Here is a 25368-nt window from a genome sequence, read left to right on the forward strand (position 1 = left end):
TCGGCTCGAGCGCCGATGCTGATAAACTAATTATTTTTCATGTGTTAGGGTTAGCAACAAAATCGGAAACGGGTATATTTCGATAGTATACGTTCCAAGGAACATTTTAGTACCAAAAACTTGCGAGTAACAAATTCTATACATGTAAGTTTTGGTCATAACGTTGCGACGCGCGACAATGCAGTTTTGATTATTTATCGGAATTTGTTTAACAATGTGATTTTTTCGATATTTTTTTGCACTATCCTAGAGCAACAAAAAAAGCAACAAAATCTGGTGCATTTGTTTTTTTGATATCGCAGCTCTATGTATATTTTTTCATTATGGGAGGGTCCAGCTTTATATTAACCTGGATCCCCCCATTTTTTTTTTATTGCTGCTAAACGGTTGGAGCAACAAAATTCGCTCTAGAGCAACTAATTAGCAACAAAAGAGCACTAAATTTTTGACCTATCGCGAATTTGATTTTCGATGGTGGGGAGTCCAGGTTAATGGGGATCATAGAGGGTTAACATACTGGCAATCAGTATGAGCATTCCGTGTAATTATTTTAATAGTCCAACAAAATTATTTTCAGATTTGTATCTAGTTAAATTTTTAGATATTTCAATGAAACTTTTCCATGTAAAATTACTTGTTTTACATATCTTTCTTTGTGTGGCGACTTGTAATCATACGCTACTAATTGTATCTTGGACACGACAAAATCATTTTCACATTAAATTATTATACTAATAATAGTACTTTTCGGCATTTACATATTACATCATATAAATTGTAAATAATTATGAACTTACAATAAATAATTATAAACTAAACTCTAGAGATTAATTAATTTGCGATTATTATATGTATATATTTATTACGCAAACATAAATCCACTCTGTTCAAAAAATAGCATTGATAATTGATTGGAACGTGCGACAATAGTCAGGCAGGGTGCATTCATATCTCCTGCGTTAATTATCGTACGGCGATCCATCGATAAAACGCGATTGCAAGATTCGCACAATGGACAATTGTGTTTACCGTAATTTGACTTTCAAAGTTGAACAGATACAGAAAGAGAATAGGTTGCTGGGGACAATGAGAATGCGCAATTCGACGATATATCGTTCTTTCAATGGCATTTGACGTTTCGGACCGCGTTACAAACGACCTCGTGAAAGTTCACGCACAAAGGTATCAACAGTGTGAAACGATTAAATTTTAATTGTACGAATATCGAGTGAAATCTCGATAACAGGAAGCGCGAAATAAACGGCTAACATCTCCGTGTCACCATCGAGATGTAAAAATAAAATCGTAATTATTCGTAAAAGATTATTTATAGAGCAGCGATATTTCAAGGCAATCGATGATCGTCACGCACACCACAGAAATTATTTCGACAAATTACGAAAATGGAGAAATTCTACGAGGATAAGTGTGAGAAGGACTTTAAGTAGATAATCCCTTTGAACTCGAGTTAGAAGATTCTCGGCTATAACATGAAGAAGCTACGCCGTCTTATCTCGTAGAACCGAAAGCTTACGATATAATCTCACATCAGCAAAGGCGCGCAAACCAGGAAATAAGTAAAAGAGAAAGCTCTTGCCCTTTTTATATTGGAACCCTGCAATTCTATACGAATTAGCGAAAGCTGAGTCAAATACGATATCGCATCTTTACTTGTCAAGATTTACTAGAACTTTTTTTATTTCTTTGTGCACATTACTGTAGCTTCAAATTTGAGATATATTTTATATATGATCGTACAATAAAAATAGAAGTGGATGGACGAGATATTTATTAAAAAGTCGCGAAATCGATAGCTCAAAGAAATACAAATATATTCCGCTGTTACTGTTCAATGTACGCGATGTCAAAGTAAATAATTAGTGCAATTATTTTAAAACATCTCTCGTATACGGGAAGTTTTGTTAAAATATCTGAAAATTTAGCTAGATATAGATTAAAAAATAATTTTTTAGATCGCAAAATAATTGTGTAGAACGCTTAAATTAGTAGTTAGAATATCAAAACTTTTTCACTGAATATTAAAAACTTTTTTACATAATTATTTTAATGACTTACTAAAACTATTTTTAAGTCTGTATCAAGTTAAAATTTTAATTTCAGTGAAATCGTTTCTTTTCGTGTATGAAAGATATTTTAAAATCATACTAATCATTTACTTTGATATCGCATATATCGTACAGATTCGTGCGGAATATTTTTGTATTTCCTCGAGCTATTGATTTTGTTTTTTAATAGATATATCCATCCATCCATTTTTATTCTTATTTCGTGATGCTGGCCGTGTATTTTTATGCGCCTTTATTGTTCACCGTTAGCCCCTTTAAAATTACGCAATTTTTCTCCTCGCGTTTATTAAAATCTTCCTGCAGTTTGCAATTTTCCATTGTCCATTCCTCGCTCTAGGTATATGTAGCTGCCACTTCACCTTTATGTACCATCATTTCGCCGAATTAGTCGACACACCTCGATTATCGGACTACAGCGAGATGAAGTTCTTTCGCTTTGCACCGCACCATCCTTCCAAACCGAACAGACCGTGGATTTTCTCTTTCCTGCCCCCGTCTATCTCAACTACAAGGTACTTCGTTTTCAATTATCCTTTTAAGCGATCTTCGCCGCAAGAACATTGCAGACGGAGGCAATTTGTCCGATCGCTAGCAGAATTGCGGAATTTGAGTTTCTCTTCTTCTCGTCTACTTTCTGTCGTTAGAATATTGAATCGTAGGTAGGTATTACCGGAGATATAGCGTCTCTTTCTTTGCTCTTTTGCTAATTCAAATGAGCACGAAAGTGGCACTGAAGAAAGAAACGGTTCAAGAAAAAGGTTTTTCCTACTTTTTAGTCTATGTTGTTTCAATTCTCGCATTTAGCACTATCTATTTTTAATTTTTAAAGCGTATATGCGTATAAGAACTTTATTCTATTAATTTTGTTTTAAAATATACAGTTGTCTATATTTCATCAAGCCTTTGGTTCGCAAGACGAAGTAAAACTTGCATTAAAATTATTCCAACTATTTAAAATCTCTTTTATATTCTTCCTCTGTTCGTTATCACGCTACATTAAATTCGTCTCAGACACAGACGGGTGAAACAAAAAGGTGTTAAATAGAAAAAAAGAGACATATGAGCTTGAGAGAGAAAGCAAATATTAGAGAAGTTTTCGTTCTTTGCTTCGTTCTTTTAAGATAAAACAATTACGTCAAATTGCTCAAAAAGAGTTCACTCAGAAAATCTATAAATGGTATTTTATAAGGAATTTAAATCTGGCGTCAGTGGAAAGAGCGCAAATTTACCCAAATTTTTAAATTTACCCAAAGCGAGCGTGTGAATCAGAAACGTGCGAAAATCTTTCTTTCGCGAAGTTACGGTTCGGTGAAACATAATTGTCATCATTATCAACATTGCTGTCTCAAGATTGATTGACGATAGGCAGAAGGTTGTTAGCATACGTTATCACTTACCGTTAATGTGTAGGTTGACATAAATGAACTTTGGTGGATGGGTGCTGATTTGACACTCGTATTGGCCCTCGTCGCTGCTGTTAACACGCTTGATACGCAGACGCCAGTTGTCTGGATACTGAAATTCGATGGTGTATCTCGAATCGCCCGTATACGTCTGCTGGCCCACTGTCAGCAATCTCATCTTCTCACTACTCTCCTGTCGCCGCAGCCAGGATACCTGAATTCAAATACAAAACGATCCTTTTGAATAATGTGGTTTCACTCAAAACTAGAAAAATTGTTTTCATTACTTTTTGCTCATTTACAATAATAATTTTAATAATTGTTGTGCACCTTCTTCTGCGCTGACTCTCATTAGCTTTGAATTTATTGTTTATTTTTATTTTAAAGATTGAGAGTCCGATATTCTAAATATTTATATTTATACATATAAATAACATCACAAAAAAATTATTTCAAGTAATAACCAATCAAAAATCTATAAGAAATATTTAACCAAAATAGATATTTCTTATAGAGTTTCGGTTACAAAAACAATACTACGAGCCAAATTGATCTATTACGTTTGCTTTTAAAATTATTTTTAATTTTATGATAAAAAATCAGCGACTCACAGGAAAAGAGTGGCTGCTTTCAGCAAAGAGAACTGATCAGTGAGCGCTCAGTGACTCTTTAATGTGCGAGATTGGTTTCCTACACTTATATATCCAGCGAAGAACTAAAGGCAAGAACCAATCATATTAATGTCACTGAGCACTCACTGATCAGTTTTCTCTGCTAAACACGATCAATGTACAATAAGTCACAAATAGTCGAATATGATAGATGAGTGTTCGAATTTTATATATTAATTCCTTATAAAAAATTAAAAAATTCTCGTAATTGTTTGTTTGTAAGGATGCAGTACGTAGAAAAGCAAGCATGTACGCTTCGAACTTTGATCCAAAATTATGTGGTAGCACTAGACCCACTTTAAATACGAAATATGCAGTTTTTAGTAATAATATAATGTGAAAAACAGCATTCAATTAATTTTCCTTTCTTTTATACAACTAAGGAATGATTTAAAATGTCGTCTTTTAGATTTGTTTTATCACCCATTTTAGAATTGCATTTTAGAATAGGGTAATCCGAAATTTGAGGAATCGGAGTACAGGACATTGATACTTTATGCTAAAACAAACAACTTTTTCCTTTAGCAAAATTGCGTCCGACAAATCATTTTTGCGGGAGAACAAGTTGAAGTTATAAAGTAAACGCAAAAATTATTTATCAAATGTAATTTTACTACAGGAAAAAATTGTTCGTTTTAGCACAAAAACCAACTTTTTCTTTTAGCAAAATTGCGCCCGATAGTAGTTTTTGCAGAAAAGCAAAGGAAAAAGTTTGCTAAGGGAAAAAGTTGTTTGTTTTAACATAAAGTATCATGTCCTGTATTCCGATTCCTCGAATTTCGGATCAACCTATATAAAATTTGACGTGCTGGAGCAATTTGGCTTGTGGTATTGTTTTTTGTGATCAAAAATTTATAAAAAACACCTACTCTGGTTAGAGTTACTTAACACAAATATTTATTGTGTGCATAACGATTATACAAATATGACGCAACATATCTGTAACCCCCAAAGATGTAGATATTTTTTCGGACCAGTTTGCACCAGTCAACACCAAGTACTGCACGTAAAAATATCAACAGGTGTATAGACAATCGTTCGTACGAATTTTTCCGGTTGTATCGACAATTCTCATGTGTACGCGTTTTATATGCAAGCATGTTTGCATCGCTCTGCTATCTTTTCTGTAAAAATATTCGATTCTTCTGACGATATATGTTTTATTTTCATGTTTTATTTTCTGGTTAATATGTCTACCGCAATGCTGCGGTAATCGAAAAACTTAATAGAAATTTATTGATTATGCTGGAAAAAAGCTAATTTTACTTTGAGTTTTCCCCACAGAAACATTTTTATCAGACAGATATTTGCTTGATAATCATGTACAGCAAATATTTTTCCAATAAATAAAATATTTTTTTCCAGATTGTTTCTTTTCTATACTTTAAAGAACAGCGCTTGATTTGTGACTAAATTGGATTTCATTGCATCTTTCTGTACAATAAATAAATTTATATTAAATAGCGATTATAATCGAGATTTATTACGAGTTTATGTCAAGATTAGATATAGCAAATATGAAATATATAGAGGAGTTTACCCGTGTAACTGATGTAGAGTAACATGTTGCTGAATAGACCTATTATAGACGTAGGTATGTAATATCTTCTACATAAATCTACGGGAGCTAATTGGGTATTATCGATTTAGAGATTTAGTTTACGGTCTGATAACATATACATATATGAAGATACAAGTTTTTATCATTAGTTTTTAAATTCCGTTTTTCTCGAGAGTGTATTAATATTTATTTTATCTACAGATGTAAAAAAGGTAACTTAAGCTCGATTTTTCATTATCTGGTTAACTTATGACATAATCTGATATTTTATCCATTAGACTTTATTTATGATGATGTCATGGATGAAACCCATTGGATGAAACATCAGGTTAAGCTTAACTAATTAATCGGATAATGAAAAACGGATAATGAAAAACCGTGCCTAAAAGTATAAAAAAATACATTAATCTACTACTTTCATTTTAATAATCATTTGATATTTAAATATTTCTCATGCGAAATCTCATCCAAAAGTGATATATCTAATAAAACATTTGGTGTTAGATCTGTCTATATAATGTTTGTTAGGATATTAAAGAATTAGGAATACTAAGAATTCCGTCGCAAAAAATTATTTTGATCAAGTAAGGCTTTTATCAGACCTTATGCTGTTAATGAAATAAAAAGTAATTTATTTATTGAAAATGGTTTCACAAAGTTTGATAAAAATGTCTAAAGTTTATATATGTACATAAACAGATATTTAATTTCAATTTAATTTGCGAGTCGGTGGTACTGGTTAGCTATAAGCTATATTATAAATTGCTGCTATGAAACAGGATATTATCTGTTCGAGCGCCAGAGAGATTCATGCGCGCACAACCGATATCTGACCGCATAATTTGTTCTATAGTTTTGGGCGTGGATAATGCAGAAACGCTGCTGTAACTGCATTAAAGCATTACACGCAAACCAAATGAACATGGTAGTACTTGGCAGTAAAGTCACTTGCAGCTTTGCATACTCATAAGGTGGTTTTGCAGCAGATTAAATGTCGTCATATTTTTTTTTGCATATATATCATATCAAATTTTTCTGATTATTATAAAAATAAAAATAAAAATATTATTGTTCAATTAAAAAAACATGTACGATTATTTTTAAAACTCTTACATTGTTAAAAATGATCACGAGTTTCCTTTACATGTAAATGAAGCTCGTGGTTATGAACGAAATTAAAAGTAATGAATGATTTAACTGAAAATTAAATTACAGTAGTTACTTAAATGTAATGAACGTGTACATTAAATTTCATAAATTTTCATGAAGAATACATTAAATTTCATGTACATGTATATATTTTTCAGTTATAAATATATTAAATTTAATGTAATGTTATGAAATTAAGTTCAAATTGTTAACTTAAAAGTATATTAAATTTCATGAAATTTTTTACAGTGTACGTTTAAAACTCGTATAAGATTTGAGTAAGTAATTATAAAATGAAAAAAAAAATTTATATAAATAAAGTTTTACGAACACAGATTTACTACTAAATTATTATGTGCAGATTACCGGCGTGCGAAAACCAGGTCACCAGCAGCGATTATGTAAATTTCTTCTTAAATTCGTACCTTGAAATATAAAATGTACAAACGCGCCAGCGTAGCAGATTAATCATAATAAGCTAAACGTAGCTTACCCAAGGTGTAATAAGGCAAAATATTCCGAGATTAGTTGTGAATTATAGCACTGTGCATTTGCAGCAGTGATTAAAAGCTGTGGGCAACCAGATATGAAGCACGAAGGGAAGGAGCGAACAGTATGACTGATGTGAGTGTGCGTTTTCACACTTACGGTTTTGTCCTGCAGCAACGATATTCTGCAATCGAGAGTAACACTAGCACCCGCTTGTACGGTAATGTTGGAGCTCTCGCCTTCGAAGTGAGGGCCCCATTTGTGATCGTGATGATGCTGATGCTTGTTCAAAGTGCTGTGCGTATCAAAGATGTAGTTCAGCATTGGTGCATCCGTCGGCACAGATCGCTTTGCCGCCGTCGTCGATTTCGTCGAAATCGAGTCCGTCGCCAGAGGCAGTTCTGTAACATGCAAAGAGAAAGTTCACGTCGTTAATGAAGAAAAAAGTTGGAAACGTTACTTTAAAAATAACGCGTTATTTTTTATAAAAAGTAATTCGTTACCATTACTCGTTACTAATTTAAAAAAATAATGTTTTACCGTTACCATTACTTAGGAAGTAACAATTTAGTTATTTTTGTCATTACTTTTTTATAATGCTAAAGTAAGATATTAGATTTTAAAATTACATTATTTAATATTAAATGTAATATAATTAATCCTAAAAATTGAAATTCTTAATTATAATCTTTATATAACAACTTTTTCTTCTTTTAAAATTTTCTAAGAAATTCTAATTTTTTATATTAATATTTTTATTTTTTAATAAATTTATTTTTAGGAATTTCAATTGTAATTTATAAACGAAAATTTTATCAAAAATTTTTATTAATCATTGTTTTTAATGTTATTGTTAAGAGTGCATTCCAGTACTCACTGCTAGTATTGAAAATCTAATAGTTCAAGTTACATACATAACATAGACTTTTAGTATTGGCAGTGACTATGGAAATAATGAGATTCAACGCATAAGATATAAAGTAGGTATACTAAATATTTTTCAATATTAAAAAAATAAAAAATTTTTATTAATCATTGTTTTTAATGTTATTGTTAAGAGTGCATTCCATTAGTCACTGCTAGTATTGAAAATCTAATAGTTCAAGTTACATACATAACATAGACTTTTAGTATTGGCAGTGACTATGGAAATAATGAGATTCAACGCATAAGATATAAAGTAGGTATACTAAATATTTTTCAATATTAAAAAAAATTCTATTTAAATATAATATTTTTATCTAATCTAATCTAATAAAAAATAATGTAATGTATTGAATACATCTGAAGATAATTGGGAACTAAAGTAACGGTAAAAGTGACGACTGAATTCATTACTGTTATTGTAAAAATATGACGTTATCATTACTGTCACAGACAGAAAAACATAATTGTTATAAAAAAAGTAACAATAATGTTACAAGTAAGTAGTTCTTAACCCTGAAAAAGAATGCCTTAAAATGCAGTTTAACAAAAAATTATATTTCGGAATTTGGAGATTTCCCATATTACAATATTTTTAAACATGAAACGTTTCATTTCGTTTAAATAATTTTCGTTATTTGTTGTATTAATATGAGAGCATAAATTAACGAAGATCTGTATTTCATATTATAATAAATACGGAGCAAGTGTGTTCCATGTATTATATCGTTTAATATTTCGAGCAGCAGCGCATACATTAAACATACCCATCGTGTCATCATTCGAATTGTCATGATTGTTTACGGCATCATGCGCCACATTTACATGTATTTTCATATTATGTACACTCTGGTGAGATTTTCCCTGCTTTTTGCATTCAACCCGTCGCACCCGATCGTAACTCGTGACTTTATTTAATCGATTCTCTGGCATTCTCCCGTTATGGGCCATCGCTCAGGTTATCGACATTCAGCCAACCTGCCAATAACGGCCAATATTCGACGTAAATATGCATTTACGCCCGCAACAGGCGCAGTCGAGACACATAACATCCTCGTGCTGATATTACCGCTACTTACAGCGATTATACGTTCCGAATTTTTCGGTATGTTGAATAGAGAGTACGTTTTATTATTCCGATCTATTGAAGAAGTCGTAAATTTCGTGGAGAGAGAGAGAGAGAGAGAGAGAGAGAGAGAGAGAGAAATAATACAGATCCACAAAATACGAAATTTATTATATTTTTCGTTAGGAACATTTATATCAAAATACTCGTATATTATAAAAATTTTAATCTTCCTAATCATTAAATATTATATATTGCTTCTTAATGGAAAAGCATTAATTCCTTCATCCTTTTTTATATTGTAATTTATGGATAACCACCATTACTAAATGGTTTTATTTTAGGATTTAAGTTTTAATAAAACAATTTCTTAAAATTGTAAGTTTCTTAAGAATTGCTTTGTAGAACACGCCAATTTTGACTCTTCTGTTTCTATTACAACAACATAACGAATACTGATTCAACTTAACAGCATTCCGTTTATGGTTACCGTTTACAGTTCTTCGCGCTTTGTACTCTTTTTTAACTTTGATAATGATAATTTCTATAGCTGCGCTTTATGCTACCGACGAAGTTCGCGGTACTATCCGACGTCAGATGTGTTGAATATCTTCATGGTTATTTCGTCCCAAGCAGAAAGAGAAAAGACGGGTGAAAGAATGGAAAAGTCGAGAATGAAAGGAAACGAAGATCTTGCGCGGGGAGTATGACGATGAAGAAAGTCACGTTGCTCGTTCGCGTCTGAGGATCACCAAGTTAGATACTAACTCGCGATGACAAATTTTTCTGAGTTTATACCGTAGAAGAAGCACCTCCACAGTGTTCAGACATGTAATGTTCAGAGCCAAAGAAATAAAATGAGAAGATGTCTTCTACTAAAAAGTTGAGGTGGAAGTTCCACGTAGATTGCCTTACCGGTTATCTCGGGTTTCATTGTTCCTCTTTCACCCGTATCTCTCTCATTGTTCCTTTTGCACACGTGCGCTTTTGATGATCATTGAAATCTTATTCTTCTTGAATAGAGATTCGTAAATTTCTGTTGTAATAAACATTACTCTCTGATTCGCGCGTTTGAAAATTCTATTTAATATATTATTATATTTAATATACTGTCAACTGGTTAAAAACTATTTAACGCGAAAACAACTGTCGAAAACATTTACTTGCTGCTACAATATATGTAAATCTGAATGCGTATATTTCAAAAGTTGTTCGAATTTCAGCAACGCTGTAAATACAAGAAACTTACGTGGGGTATATCGAAAAATTTGACGTACCGAATACAGACTTCTCTTTCATAAGTCCCGTCACGTAACGCCAACAGAAGTTCCATTTGAGAACACCGCGGACGTAAAGCCCGCTGCAGTCGATTGTTCTACGACCGAAGACGAATTGGTGCACTTGTGCAGGTAATCCTGACTTTCATCGAGTCAGCGATAGGTGAGCACGGGAGTTCCCCGGACCTCCAGCAATTCCGGCAATCTTCGGGAGATCCGACACAGAATTCACGGGGTTGCGACAGAGGGAAGAAAGGAATATACGAGCGCACAATCCCACGACGAAGTCGCACGTCAAAAGGGATCAGTATGCCGCGGAGCGCGAAATTTTCTTTTCCGCACGCGACTCTTCGCCGTCATCTCGTGTCTCTGAAGCGTCCTTATTCTTTTCTCTTTTCTCCGCACATTTCGATCTCTTCGCCGTTTGGCTTCATCGGTCGCCTCTTCTTTCTTACTTGCACCGACGCGTCAATTCCGTTCTCCCGATCGTAGGAATTTTTCCTTTTGCCCGAGGCAAGAAAAACTGATCGGGAATTCCGGTGGAACTGTTGGAAGCGTGTCTCGGATACCGAGAAGAATCTATCTAGTCAGCCGTTCGTCAGCTCGTCACTCTCTCTTTTTCGCTCTCTATTTCTCTTTCCCAAAAATCGTTATATCACATTGACATTAGTGCCGTTAAGCTCTGCTTTGATACGGTCGCGTTATTAAAGGAACGAATTCAGAAATATATGATATGTGTAATTTTTCGTTCACGCAGACTCGATCGAACTGATATGATACAAAATGGAAACAAGATCGTGGAAAACAATGTTTCAATTGATACGCTGGGAGTCTTTAAATATTTTAACATTGCGATCGGTCATTAATTCGTTCGTATGTTAAATAATCTTTAATAGATGATCTTATAAACTAGACGGTGCAAACAATTATATTATTTTTATAGCCGACGTTCGTAAATGTATCGAGAAGAAGATAATGGATGAGATAAATTGCAATAAAATTTGTTCAACTTGTACGTGTGGCATATATTTACACGGATGAATGCACGTGACCTTTAATCCTCCGAAACTGACGGTGAATCTATATATTGGACAATTAATTATTAAATTTTTTTGTCAAAAATGTCAAATAATTTTTTGTTACATCTCCAAATTTGGATTATTCTTATTAAAATATACTTAATATTCAGTCTTTTTATACAAGTTGTGTCATTTTAATTCCTTATTAATTAGTGCCTTTCAAGTAACTATTAAATGAATCTCGCAGATCTAGCGTCAGTGCTATATATATGTTATAGATTTTGACGTCAGCTTTGGAGAATTAATAAAAATATATTAAATTTTAGGGCATTAAAATCTAACGATTTCGATAGAAATAATTTAAATAGATACGTGATATATATAACAATATTCACAGTAAACCAATCCCCAAAAACATTCCGACGAGAAGGATTGAAATTTGAAACTGAAATAGAATGATCCATACACAAACAATACCCGTACAGCTGACAAGCAAACAGAAACAGGTAAAGCCATCGTTAATTCCCAACTACTCGCGCGAAATACAGCGTAATTCAACTTTCGAAGTCCGGTATTCCGATAGACTAAGCTGAAGAGAGATGGCCACGTCGGTATGTCACTGGTTCCAGCTGATTGCAACCATTTGTTGGCAAGATATACATTCTGATATCACGCCGGTATATCAGGTTATATAGTGTGACTAATTACACGAGTTTATTCCATCAGATGCTAGCGAAATCTTGAGTTAGTAGCGCGAAAGACGATTCGGAACTCCTGGGAGGAACATTGTAAGTCGTGCTAAAATAATATAAGTGCACTTCAAACGTAAATATACGGCAAAACTATATATACTGTTAAGAGTATTATTGAACAGTATTAACCTTGCTTTTTTTAAATATATATATATATATATCTGTTTCTAAATCCTTACAGAAATTTAACATTGGAAGGTAGTGCTTAATTACTTATTTTAAGTATTAGAAGCATCGTGGTTCAAGATATTAAGTAATTTTCGGTATTAAATTCCTGTAAGGGAACGTGGTGGTCTACAATGGAGTAGTAGGTCTTAAATTGTAAGAAATTGATTTATTGTAGTCGATAATGGGTACGGTCCACTTAGAGCTACAAATTCTTCGAAGTACATAATACGCATAAAAAGAGAATTATTTTTCATTTTAATTAATGGTTTCAATTTAATATTTTCGTATTAAAATATATAACCCTAATATATATAACGCCAAAAACATGCGCGTACGTGGTACGTATCACGCATTTCGCGCGAATGAGCGGAGGATACTGCGGTTGCGGCAAACGTTGATCTGTACCACTTGGGAAATGCGCGTGTCGTGTATTCTATATTCTATCTCTGTTCTTTGGGTTTAGTTCGAGAACGTCATTCTAGAATAGCGGTTTTCAACCTTTTTATGACTGTAATTCAATGCCTGGTTCCATTTTCATACTTGACAATGCAGATGGAGAGCAAGGCGTGTCGTTGTGAATGCATGGTACAATCGCATGATTCAAACCACAATAAATAATTCTGATTTGTAACACAGTCCACTGGACCTCTCATGTTTTATGCATGCTTCACTATGCAACTCCACATGTTACATATCGTCGATAGGCTTACGCGATGTTGCAGTTCAAAGATCTATAGATCTTACCAATCGCCTTCCATTTTCAAATTTTATCTGCAGTATTTTCACTTTGTCAATATACGAGATTATGTTGAATTTTCGTTACAACCATTTTCTATCTCTTTAATATAATATAGACGCAAAAATTTATTATACATATTTTGATTTATGTGAATATATTCATATAATATATATTGATGTAAAAGAGGATACTTGGTACCTATAAAAATAAGTCAGTACGTGCTTAAGAATGTTTTGTACATATTTTCAAAATGGTAACAAAATTATTAAAAAAATACAGATTCTAAATCACATTTAAAAATAATAAGACAAATTTGGTGACAGTTTACTATCTGGATCATAAGTTATTTTAATAAATAGTAGTATTTTTTAATCTCTCTCTCTCTCTCTCTCTCTCTCTGTGCTCTGATAAAAATGGAAAAATGTATGAAAATGTATTATAAAATAAATGACAAAAATCTCAATTTTTTAATATAAGTACATAATGTATTCAAGATTATTTATGTATAGAGTTACATTGCGATGCATGAACTAATTGCCCAGTAAATAAACAAAATATTTATTCGTTCTATATCTTTGTAACTAATCAGTGAATCGCAATGAAATTTTGCATAAGTTACTTTAAATATTTATAGAATTTATAAACAAAATTTAGATTTTTGTTATCATTTAAACAATTTTAATTTTCAACAATAAAAATAATAACAAATAAAATAAATAAACGACAAAAATGTGTTATTAAATAAAAATGTAATCTTATTCATACAACTTTCATATGTATATAGTTTATTTGAAGTGTAAGTATTAAACATCTTTCCAAATTTATGCCTAAATTCTAAGCAGAATTGTAAGGCTCGTAATACATTCCTGTAAAACTTATAAGAATTTTTAAGTACGTATACAAGTTTTATACATTTTTACTGACGCAGCTTCTTACTAGCCATAAAATTTACAAAAAATCGTAGATATTTACGAATAAATCCTACGTCTACGATCATCTTACGATACATACGTATAAAATTAGAATACTAGTCATAAGTTCTTATACAAGTTTTACGAGAACACATTACGAGTCTTACGGTTTTCTGTTTAAAATTGACCCATTAATTTTCTTTGCGGGGACTAAACGTGTGATATAGTAATTATTACATACATTTGAATAATTCTATATTTTATATATTTTATGAATATATGTTGTGTATGCAACAGTTTTTGAGTTTTAAATAGATTTTTACATCTTTTCTTCCTCCCTCCCTCCCTCCCTCCCCCTCCTCTCTCTCTTCTTTTATATATAGTATATATATATGAAATATATATATAGATATATATATTTTATCACGTTTTCTTATATTTTGCTAATCCCTACTAGTTATATTCTTGCTCTAGAATATCAATTATTTTATCTATTTACCTATCTACTTATTTTTCAATAGCAATATTATAAAATTATTATTTTTATAACGAATGAGAACATTTTTTATTTTAACTCAATATAACATATATATAGTATACTTTTCTTGTGATAATAAATAATCAATCTAAAATCACGTTTACCATTCTCATCTACTCATTTACTCATGTTTACCATTCCCATTTATTCATTTCTCATTAAAAGTGAGTTGAATAATGTCTTAGAAATTTAATATTGCAAAATGTTTGTGTCTTAAGTTTCCTTTTACATCCGATGTATATTCGTGTAATGTTTGCGAATACACAGAATATATCGTACTCATTACACCTTGGATAGCTTCGAGAGACCGATTCGTAGAACTAGCCGATTTATGACAAACGTGTTGCAGGTGCAACGCGTTGCAGATACTATAAATTGTGAGAATTGTAGGTATATACGGATGGACTCACGGCGAACGCTCGGTTGCATGTTCGAGTAGTTCTCTCGTTGAGGGTATTGCATACGTCATGCAGCCACGCACGCGAACGAGCACGTGCATTACGCGTCATGTCAATACGTTCTATACGTATATACTGTATTGATTCAAGTAACATCCAGATTTAGTTTGACTATGTAGTGATTAAACTACGAAAAGATAGAAAGAGAATGATGAAAAGGGAAATGATATTGATTGACTATATCAACAATCCGATTGAATAATCCGACAGTTAATTATTGATTTATTATACTTATATATATATCTTTTCGTAGTTTAATCACTACATAGTCAAACTAAATCTGGATGTTTCTTGAATCAATACAGTATATACGTGTATATATATATATATGTATACACACATTACCAACAAGTAAAAATTTAATAAGGGTGAGAGTCCAAAATTTTACGTGGTAATTTGTGCGCTAAAAATTAAATTATCTATATTTGTTCATAGAGAAAAATGATTTTGCTATGAATGCAAAGAGATTGCAAAAATTGTTTTGCATTAATTGTTTCTGTTTGCTGTTATATAGCAAACAAATTTGCATATTTGACAAATATTTTGCATTTGTTGCAAATAATTTTTGTAGTGAATATAGAAAAAAATAAATATTTGTTACACTTGCAAATAATTTGCGGTCCCTATATTGGCAAATAGAATTTGCCGTCATGACGTACAATTAGCGTTCACAGCAAATTTTTTCTTTCTGTGTTCCTTTTTACATTACACTGAAAAAAATTTCTGGTTAAAAAAATAGACAAATCAGAATTTTATGATTAAATTTATTAGAATTCTAGTTAAGATAACCGGAATTCTGATCGATACAATATTTCTAAAATCTACTAGAATTCTTATTTTTATCAGAATAATTATATCAATCAGAATTGTAATTACTTTAACTAGAATTCTAGTAGATTTAGCCAAAAACTCTGATTCATCCATTTTCCACCAGAGAATTACTATTTAATTCAACCATTTTTCTCAGTGAATTAACAAGAACGTTTGTATGTTTTGGCTCCACTTAAGCCATTATCAGTGATTTAAGATTCAAAAATAATTACATTCGCAAATCCAGCGAATAGAGTTACTTATGATCTTTCCATATTTGAAGAGAGAAACACATAAAATCGTACTTATGCGAAATGAACTCTGCTGCAACTGTATAGTCATATGTAGTGCATATATCTAGCAGCATCTCAAATTAAGCAAAACCGACGACAGCGAATTATTAAAATTTGTCAAAATGAAAACTGTTGTTACAACTATTTATCGAACTAAATACAAACCGGTAATGTAACACATATATTACAAAAATATATAAATATAATTTTATATCTATATAATCTCGACCGTAATATGTGTTAATTATTTAATCTTCCTTGAATGGCCGGTTTAATTAATCAAAATAATGAAAGGGAGAGAGAGAGAGAGAGCATGCATGATATAGTGGTGATCGTGGAAAAGATGGATGGACCGAAGCTGCAGGTTACTGTATCATTAACGAATAAGTGAGCACGTTTTCGGCATGTTCTGTTCGACGTACGTAGACGCATCTAATTTACATGTTGTACACAAGGATGTCGGGTAGCATTCCGCGATGCTGGCAGCACGCTGCACTGGGCATCGATCTCTCTGGGAATTAATCGCACACGTCGGCGTGCCGATCGCTTTGTCACTTTCATGATTTGCGTACGCGCCCACGTCTCGGTGTACCAAATAGATTAGAAATTCTGCACGCGTTTCGAACGTTGGTGCATCCATTCTCTTCTCTCAGAGCGACGTGACACTCCTATAGCTGCAGAGAAATGCGACAATTGGTGGATTTCGCCGCAGCATTTCTCTTATTTGGACCATTTCTCTTCTCAAGCCGTCTTGTGGCACACTAATGATAAATTAATTATTTTCTTACTCGGTTTCTTAAAACTGAGAACGAAGTTGTATGCATTATATCGAAATTACTATAATTTATTACGATCAACCGAAAAAATCCTTGTAACTTTAAAGCTGTAAAGCTGCAGAATGTGTAACATGCATAATAATACAGCAGGATTAATAAAGATTGATTTAATTGGAAGCTATGTACACGAGATCATGAAGCACATACGGTTCATACTTATAATCTTATTATTATTGACGCGTAAAATTCAAATATCGCGTTATATCCATGAACCAAGCCTGTTTGTGATATGTAATAAATTTATTCGCTGCAATTTAGAGTACACCAGGCGTGCTAATATTTTGACATGCTATTACTTCGCTTCGACATTTCCAATAATCCTAAATTTATTGCAAAATAATTGATGACCGATCTGATAGAATGTAATTTGTATCTGAACTTGGTTAGCAGCGAATAATTGATGCAAATCACTCGTTATAAAAACAACAATTCGACAACCGGAAAGAGACGATAACTTTTTTTATCGTCGTCTTAATGGCGTCTCTTAGTAATTGCGTAATTGCGTTCTGTTCTCGCCATCATGCGAACCAACATTGGCACTGTTGTATCTGACAATACCAAGATGGGCCGCTCAGCCCATTTCCGCCTTACGAGAAACAATAACCGTCTTTATAGAGAGAGATAACGTGTCTTTAGCAGAAGAGACCACATTGCTGTGAAATTCTCCAGCACGTCGTTGCATAAACTATTAACGATTATACGATCCAATTCTAAGAGTGAATTGCGTAGTTAATTTGAGGTAGCGAAATAAGACACGCGCTAAACGAGGCAAAAAGAAGTGCATGAAAGAAGTGGACTAAGATGAATGGATCAATTATGATGATTTACTATTATATAACGACATACATTTGCGAAAAATTTTACTTTGTGCTTAGGTTCTAGACATTGCCTTTTAGTATAACAAAGCGTGCTGGTTACAATATGTAATTATCCTTTCAATCCCTTTCTTCTCCCTTTTTCAACATAGTGGTTTAAGCTTTTGTTACATAAATGGTTTGCTTTTAAGCAAGATTGGGAAGTAATGCGTTACTTATAACGTCGTTACCATTACAATTACTCCTTTTCAATAACGAATAGATAAAAACGTTACATTTCTTTATTTGTAACGTTAATGGTAACGTGGTTATATTGTTTGGATAACAGTAAATATATTCATTATTTTAGCGTTACTTACAATACACGAGTATAAAACATAAGCGGGATTTAAAAGAAGGGAGCTTTACATTTGACCACGTAGCGATTATAATCAATTAGTGATATAGAAAGGCTTATTGTAACAATGAGAGTAATCCAGAATGTAACCCAATATGTGATAGAATGGATGAGTGCCATAATTCTCTATTAGCCCAAAACTCACTGTTACGTTTATACAGTAATTCATATTTTATGAGTGAGTTGGGTATTGTCTTTAATAAATGTCGCAGGTGGTTGAGATACAAATTATAAATCGCAGTACAGAACATTTAATTCAAATCTATGAGATGAATCCTCGATTTCTCGTTACCAAGATCTATTGCTGATTATTGCTCTTTGTTCGAAACAAAAATATTTTCGATTGAGAGCTATGATTATCGATAATATGCAAATTAGTAGTTCTGTATCCCCAAAAAATGGACTTTGGGGGCTCGGGATAAGAGACTTGTAATGTCTTTTAGTTTTTGAACATGGCCGGAGACACTACCGCGTCTCCTGATTTGAACACCGTCTCTCGTTTAACATAAAAAGAGAATACCACTTACAATTAGATTGAAATATTCAGCAATTTATAGAGGAGAAGGTGGTATTATGGCCAGTGTATATATTGTGGTCTCAGGTTTTTGTGTGCCACTAATACAATAACGTAACACTATATAAAATAAATTAGGTTAGTTTATAGTTTGTTTTATTAACAAGATATATGCTAATTTACACTCTGATTTAAAATCGTACTATGAGAAAAATAAGGAAAAAAGAAATATATATATAAATAAAACAAATTTAGGAAACTGAAAACATGTAAAACGATTGAATAATATACTTACTATTATTTAAACTATGCAATTTGCAAAAAAATTGTAAGAATTTTATTTTTGCATTTGTAGGATTTATTTTTAACTAACATTATAAAAATAAGCCACGAATATAAGCATTATGTTTTTACTTCTCTAGTCATCTAATAGATATTTTCAATAAATATTAATAAAATGCAATGTTCAGAAATATTTAGAAACGTTTCGAATTCTGATAAATAAGAGGATTTCTTTTTAGAAAACCCATATCAGTATCAGTGACAAGAGTAAAAAGAACGTAGAATTATAAAAAATGAGAAATGATTTTGCAGCGTAAAAAGGAAAAATCAGAGAAAAGAAGTTTAGAAGTTAGAATTAAAGGTCTATTATTCGTTTCAACTCATTTGCTTCTCTCGGAGTCTGTACGTTTTTTTTATCTTGTTGCTCTCACAGGTGTGTGTGTACGTATGTGCATTTAACTGTTGCGGATTATAATTCTTAGGAAATTAGATTTTCTTTGGAATATGCAACCAGAGTAGCGGCGATGTAATCGTCATAATATTTTTTTCTGTCACTCAGTAAATGTAATCATTTGATGCAGAAAAATTTTATTCTTCTCATAATATTTCTTATTCACAATCTGTAACCTGTAATAAACTTTCGGACATGTGCAATATGAACAAATTTTTGTAATAATGCGTAAATAAATGTATTTTTCTTATCAACTTTAACTTTAGAATTTATTTTTTCCGTTTCTACAAAATGCGAGTTAGCCCATTGTTACAAGTCCTTCAATTAAATACTTTAAAACAAAAGTAATAAAAATTCGATGAAAAGCTAAACGGAAATTATAATAACTCGTTAGTTTTGAGTAATGGTAATGGTAACAACTTACTTTTTTAAGACTGGGTTGTTCCATCTTTTGGTAAACTTCAGTTCAATATCTTACTCCCTTATGCTTTTGCTCTTTTACTCTTTTGATTATCCAGTAGGTAAATTATCACATAGTTTATTCGAAGATGAAACAACTGTCTCTAAATCGATAACGAGCAATGTACCGAATTACTTTCATGAAGTATCTTTTTTCCTAACCCTGTTTTTAAGTAAGTATATAAAACAATATATTTTTATGATATAAATTTAAATCATTATTATTATTAAAGAATCAATTTTAGTTTTGTTTAATTAATTTTAGTTAAGTTAGAATTAATTTTAGTTTTTGGTTAAGAAATATAGTTTAATACTCAGCAAGATATAAATTAAAGTAACTTTTAATTTGTTTAAAAAATAGTATACAATAATTTCATTGTTAAAACAAATACTGCATGCAGATGTTTTCTTTGTCATCTATCGACATTTAAATTGATTCTTCTATAATCAGTTGCAATATGGAACGACGCACAACATATCGCGCCGTGGTATTACGAGGCAATAAGAGGACACAGCCGGAAGTTATTATCGTCTCTTGGATATACATTCCGTCGTATCCAGGATTTATATTCGCCCGTAATCTAAATTTCATGGAGATTCATCCCGCGTCTCACGAGATAGGCTCTTCCGTGTGCGACACGTATATTTCAGATTCTCGTACATTTCATACGAGCTCCAATCATCCACCTTTTCACGCACATGTAACCCCACAACGAGATCTTTAATGTATAAAGAAAATTACGAATTTATCGAACAACATGGAATTACAACGAATTTAAGATGATATTTTATAATACGAAATATAATATATAACATTTCCAAGATATATCTAAGCTAATAATGTAATTTTATCGGATGAGTCGAGTAATTTAATTTATTTATGAGTCAGGCTTACTATAATCTTTAAAGGAAAAGTTTATTTTTTAAATCTTACAGCTTTTCTTTAGATAAGATTTATTATAGTTCGTTATTTCATTATATCTTTAAAGGGAAAGTTTATTTTTTTATCTTACATTTTTAAATCTTACAGCTTTTCTTTAGATAAGATTTATTATAGTTCGTTATTTCATTATATTTCTTGTTTTAAAATATGATATTGTTTCAGCGCCACCATACTGTTAAAAATTTCATGAAATTTAATATACTTTTAATTTACACATTTTGAACTTAATTTCATGACGTTACATTAAATTTAATGTATTTATAATTGAAAAGTATATTTGTGTACACGTTCATTATATTTAAGTAACTACTGTAACTTAATTTTCAGTTAAATCATTCATTACTTTTAATTTCGTTCATAACCATGAGTTTCATTTATATGTAAAGGAAACTCATGGTCACATTTCTAACAGTGTATAATGGCTTTCCCGTTCTGTAAAGATTAATACCTAGATATGAATAAAAAGCATCTAATAATGCAGCATAATTCAGACGTTGATAATTCAGACGGTGCATTGGCTATTTGGTTATCTGGTTGGCTATTTGGGTCTGATTGCAAGCAATAAATATAATGTCACGCCGCTAATAGGTATGGAGCAAGCATTCCTTATCGTCATTAAAGTCATGAAGTTATGGGATCCGACTAAGCATCGTTCCCTTGATGATGGACGTTAGTCGGATATTTGACGCATTCGATACGAGTCTCAGTGACCATTCGCAACGTACAACGATGATTTATCGCATGCCATGAGTTGCGATGGTCTTAGAGGAATGTCGTGGAAAGCTCTTCACGACACAACGCGACGCGGTGTTACTGCCACTTCCATCGAGTGATATTTGGACCGTGACAAAAGAATTGTCGCGGCGGATGTTTTACTTGCGAGAAATGTTTAGACTTTAAATTATAATGTAACATACGTGTATAACACTGGAATGAAAATATCAAGGTAAAAAAGCATAAAGTTGTAAAAATATGTTACGACTCATGAGAGTCACTCAATGGCAAGGATGATATAAGGAAAAAAGCGCTCATTGATTAGTTAGATAAGACGTTAGAGAATTTTGCTACAAGAATCCTAAGAAGGCGTATACAAATCAAGTTGACGAGTCTCATAGAGATTCGCAGGCTCTTTCGGGTGTACTTTTTGGATATATATAATTCCCCAAATGTTTTTGGATTATAATTTCGTCGTGTATATTTTGGAATGTGATATGCTAATCAATAACAGTTTAGCAATAAAATGGATTAATTATTGAAATATTGCATAACGTCGCAGCAATATATCTACACTATTTCTCCAAATATTGTAACAATATTGCAAAATATTGCAGCAATATTTCATTTTAACGGATATAGGAATATCGATGCAATATTTTAGCAATATTTAATAAAATATTGCAATTTTTTAAAGTATTGCTACAATGTTGCTATATTTCGTATTGTAGTGTGGCGTTTAAGGATTAAATAATATTTTTAGCTTATTATTCAACGATTCAATTTATTGTTCAATGATTTATATTGACATCTATTATTGTTATTATTATTATTTAACTGCATCATAACTTATTGATTTATAGCGCGAACGCTTTTACAGCGTTTTGTAATCGATCAGCAATGTCATAGAACAGCTGGTCGGTGCCACACACCTTTCATACTAAACGTCGACCGAACGATTCGAAATTCTCGATACGATCTTTATGGCGGACGACATTGTGTTACCATAACTCACTCTGCGTCGTTGTGTTACAGACAGGTCAAACGGGAATTCGTGTTGTTAATACTTGGACGTGCGCCATCGCAGTAGCGCGCACAGTACACACAGTACAAGTCATAAATACAATTCGCGTGTGATTCTGTAAATCGATTTCGCCGAGCTGTCGATCTGGTTGCAACGATAATTTAGGAATTAGCAACGCTTGTTTATTTCACGGAGCGATCCATTCATATTTGTGTCTTCGCTTCCTTGCCATTTTATCCCGCGCGCTCGAAATTCACAACGACAACACTCATTTCTCTTCTTACGGTACTCACCTGTCTGCGTACCGGATGCCGAGAGGTGAGCCAAGCGGTAGATCGTCAGGAGCCGAAGAAGCCACATGACACTGCACATGACTGGCTCGGCGCGCGGCCCCTCGCTGCCTTATCTATTCCCGCTGCTGCGGCCTGTGTACCACGGCCTCGACATCGCCATCATCTGAAACACAGACGGGAATCGTGAATAAGTAGTCAGGCTCATTTACGCTCCGGCTTATCTCTCGGTCCCACCCGAGTTCGCCAATTCATCGTGTCGAGTAATCCGTGAATTGGAAATCCCGGTGCGGCGCTGTTTCGTGCCTGCGTAAGAAGATTTTCGTAAGATGACTTTATCGCAGTGTGTCAAGTCCTGACGTTAAGTCGTCTAGAAAATCGTCGAAAAATATGCGCACCGACGAATGTTTTATTACACACATAATTGGGTTAAAAAATATGATTTGCCAAACTTAATTATCGATTTTATCAAATATAAGTTGTCAGACTAGCCGCAGCAAATAACTGTTTACGTACAATGTACGTCTGTGTACAGAGATTATAAATACTGCAGACAGAGTCATTAATAAAGCAGTTAGCGTAAAGCAATTAGGTGTGAGACAAGTAGAAGTAACGTATATAAAAATAAAGGATTCCCAGTGTCCCACGAAGCGAATGTCTCACGTAGAATTCGAGGTCTGGATGCGGGATGTTTTCGCGCGTCGAGAAATAACGAGAAAGGAGGAAGATGTGCGCGGCGCATCGTTGCCATAACGTAATTAACTCGTTTTATACTGGCGCTCGTAAGTCGGCCGACTGCCGCGCTAATATGAAAGTATCGCCGTCTCTACGGGTATTAACTTCTAAACTTTCCCACGGGCAGAGCGTGCGAGGAGTTTAATTAAAGTATGATTAAACAGCGTAGGAGTAATTGAATGAAACAAGTAATTCCTTGCATTCATGCATTTGGTGTGGTATTATATATTGTCAACACAATATTTTAGATCACTTTGTCTTTCAGAAATTTCAAACGTTCGCTTTAAGTTTAGAGAGCGGTTTTAAATTTTTTTTTGAAATTTTTGCAGATTTATAGTCCCTTCCCTCACGTTTCTTTATATAAAGTCAAATTCTGTCAATAAATTTAAGGTCTATATAGTTTGAGATCTTTGAAAGATTAAATAAAGTAGTAATTGAGAAATTAGATTGGGTCACTGGATCAAGAGATACCCTAAACGGTGAACGGTGAACGCGAGAGAAAAATACACGATCTCACGTATCATTATCCAATCTTGATTTCGACGACGTAGCGAAATCAAAGGCGACGGCAATTGAGGACACGGAATGGGACGTATCACGTATCGCGTAGTGAATGTAGTTCTTCCAATGGCTCGCTCATCGACCCTTTCGTTAAAACTTATATTGATGCAACTAGCAGTTAAACGATTTCAAGAGATCATCAGTTCGGAATCGAGTGCGTCACAAGGTTGCACTCGCTTCTCAAAATGCTGTTGACAGTTATTGCTAATATAGTTAGGTAGGGCGTACTTATTATTATTGCTTCTTATTGGTAATTGCTTCAATAAGATTATGTTCTGTAAGATTGAATTTGTAGCTTCAAGTATGATATTAATAAGTGATTAATAAATTTCAATATGTTTTACATTTATTTTCTTATTTACTATGTAAAAAGTTAGTGATGTTTTACATAGTAAATAAAAAATATATACATATTTAAAATATATTATTTAAAATACATATTTGAAATATACTAAATTTTATATTCAAATTCTATTTAAACTTTATGATCATGCTACTGCAGTGTATTTATGCTACTCGCATTATTATATCTGTTCTTCATAGAACTTCGAAATGAGTGAATTTGCTTATGGGTTTCTGATAGCTGAAGTTTATCTGCAATTAGAACGATCAATGCTAATGGAAAAGCCACACCGCTCTTTTCCAAATTACATTAGCATAAAGGACCTAATCGGAAGATTTAGCTCTCACTTCGAGGCGCTAAAACTTCTCTCGTATCCGGATTCCTATAACATTGTCGCTACGTGCTCGCTATTCAATTTCAAATGCATGTACAAATACCTTAATTTTTAATAAAAATCACGACAGTTGTTTCCAAGTTTCTTCACATGCTGCTACGTTTCAGCAAGAAACCAATAATTTTTATTCTTTTCCGAAACGCTGGTGTAAAATGTACCTACTTGCGTAAGTTACAATCAGGAATCGATGTCACGTAGAGGAACCAATTTTATAGAGACATAAAGAGCTAGGCCAAATTGGACGATATTGCTTCGTGACTCTTATTAGAATGTTACTAGGTAACGTATTCCTGCT

The 25368-nt window shown here is 32.8% G+C and overlaps 1 protein-coding gene across 3 annotated transcripts in view; it reads right to left on the reverse strand.

Annotated features, from left to right (window-relative positions):
- Positions 1-25368, reverse strand: part of LOC108728062 (limbic system-associated membrane protein) — a 185108-nt gene that overhangs the window by 22672 nt on the left and 137068 nt on the right. For all 3 annotated transcript variants that reach the window (XM_018456413.1, XM_018456411.1, XM_018456412.1), the window contains 3 exons: positions 23044-23206; positions 7520-7761; positions 3485-3704 (listed from right to left, as the gene is read on the reverse strand). In XM_018456413.1, the coding sequence (XP_018311915.1) occupies positions 3485-3704; positions 7520-7761; positions 23044-23122 (541 nt within the window). In that variant the 5' untranslated portion in view covers positions 23123-23206. The remainder of the gene's footprint in view (positions 1-3484; positions 3705-7519; positions 7762-23043; positions 23207-25368) is intronic.

Source organism: Mycetomoellerius zeteki, unplaced genomic scaffold (assembly GCF_001594055.1).
Source record: "Mycetomoellerius zeteki isolate Tzet28-1 unplaced genomic scaffold, Tzet1.0 scaffold58, whole genome shotgun sequence".
Taxonomy (NCBI): Eukaryota; Metazoa; Arthropoda; class Insecta; order Hymenoptera; family Formicidae; genus Mycetomoellerius; species Mycetomoellerius zeteki.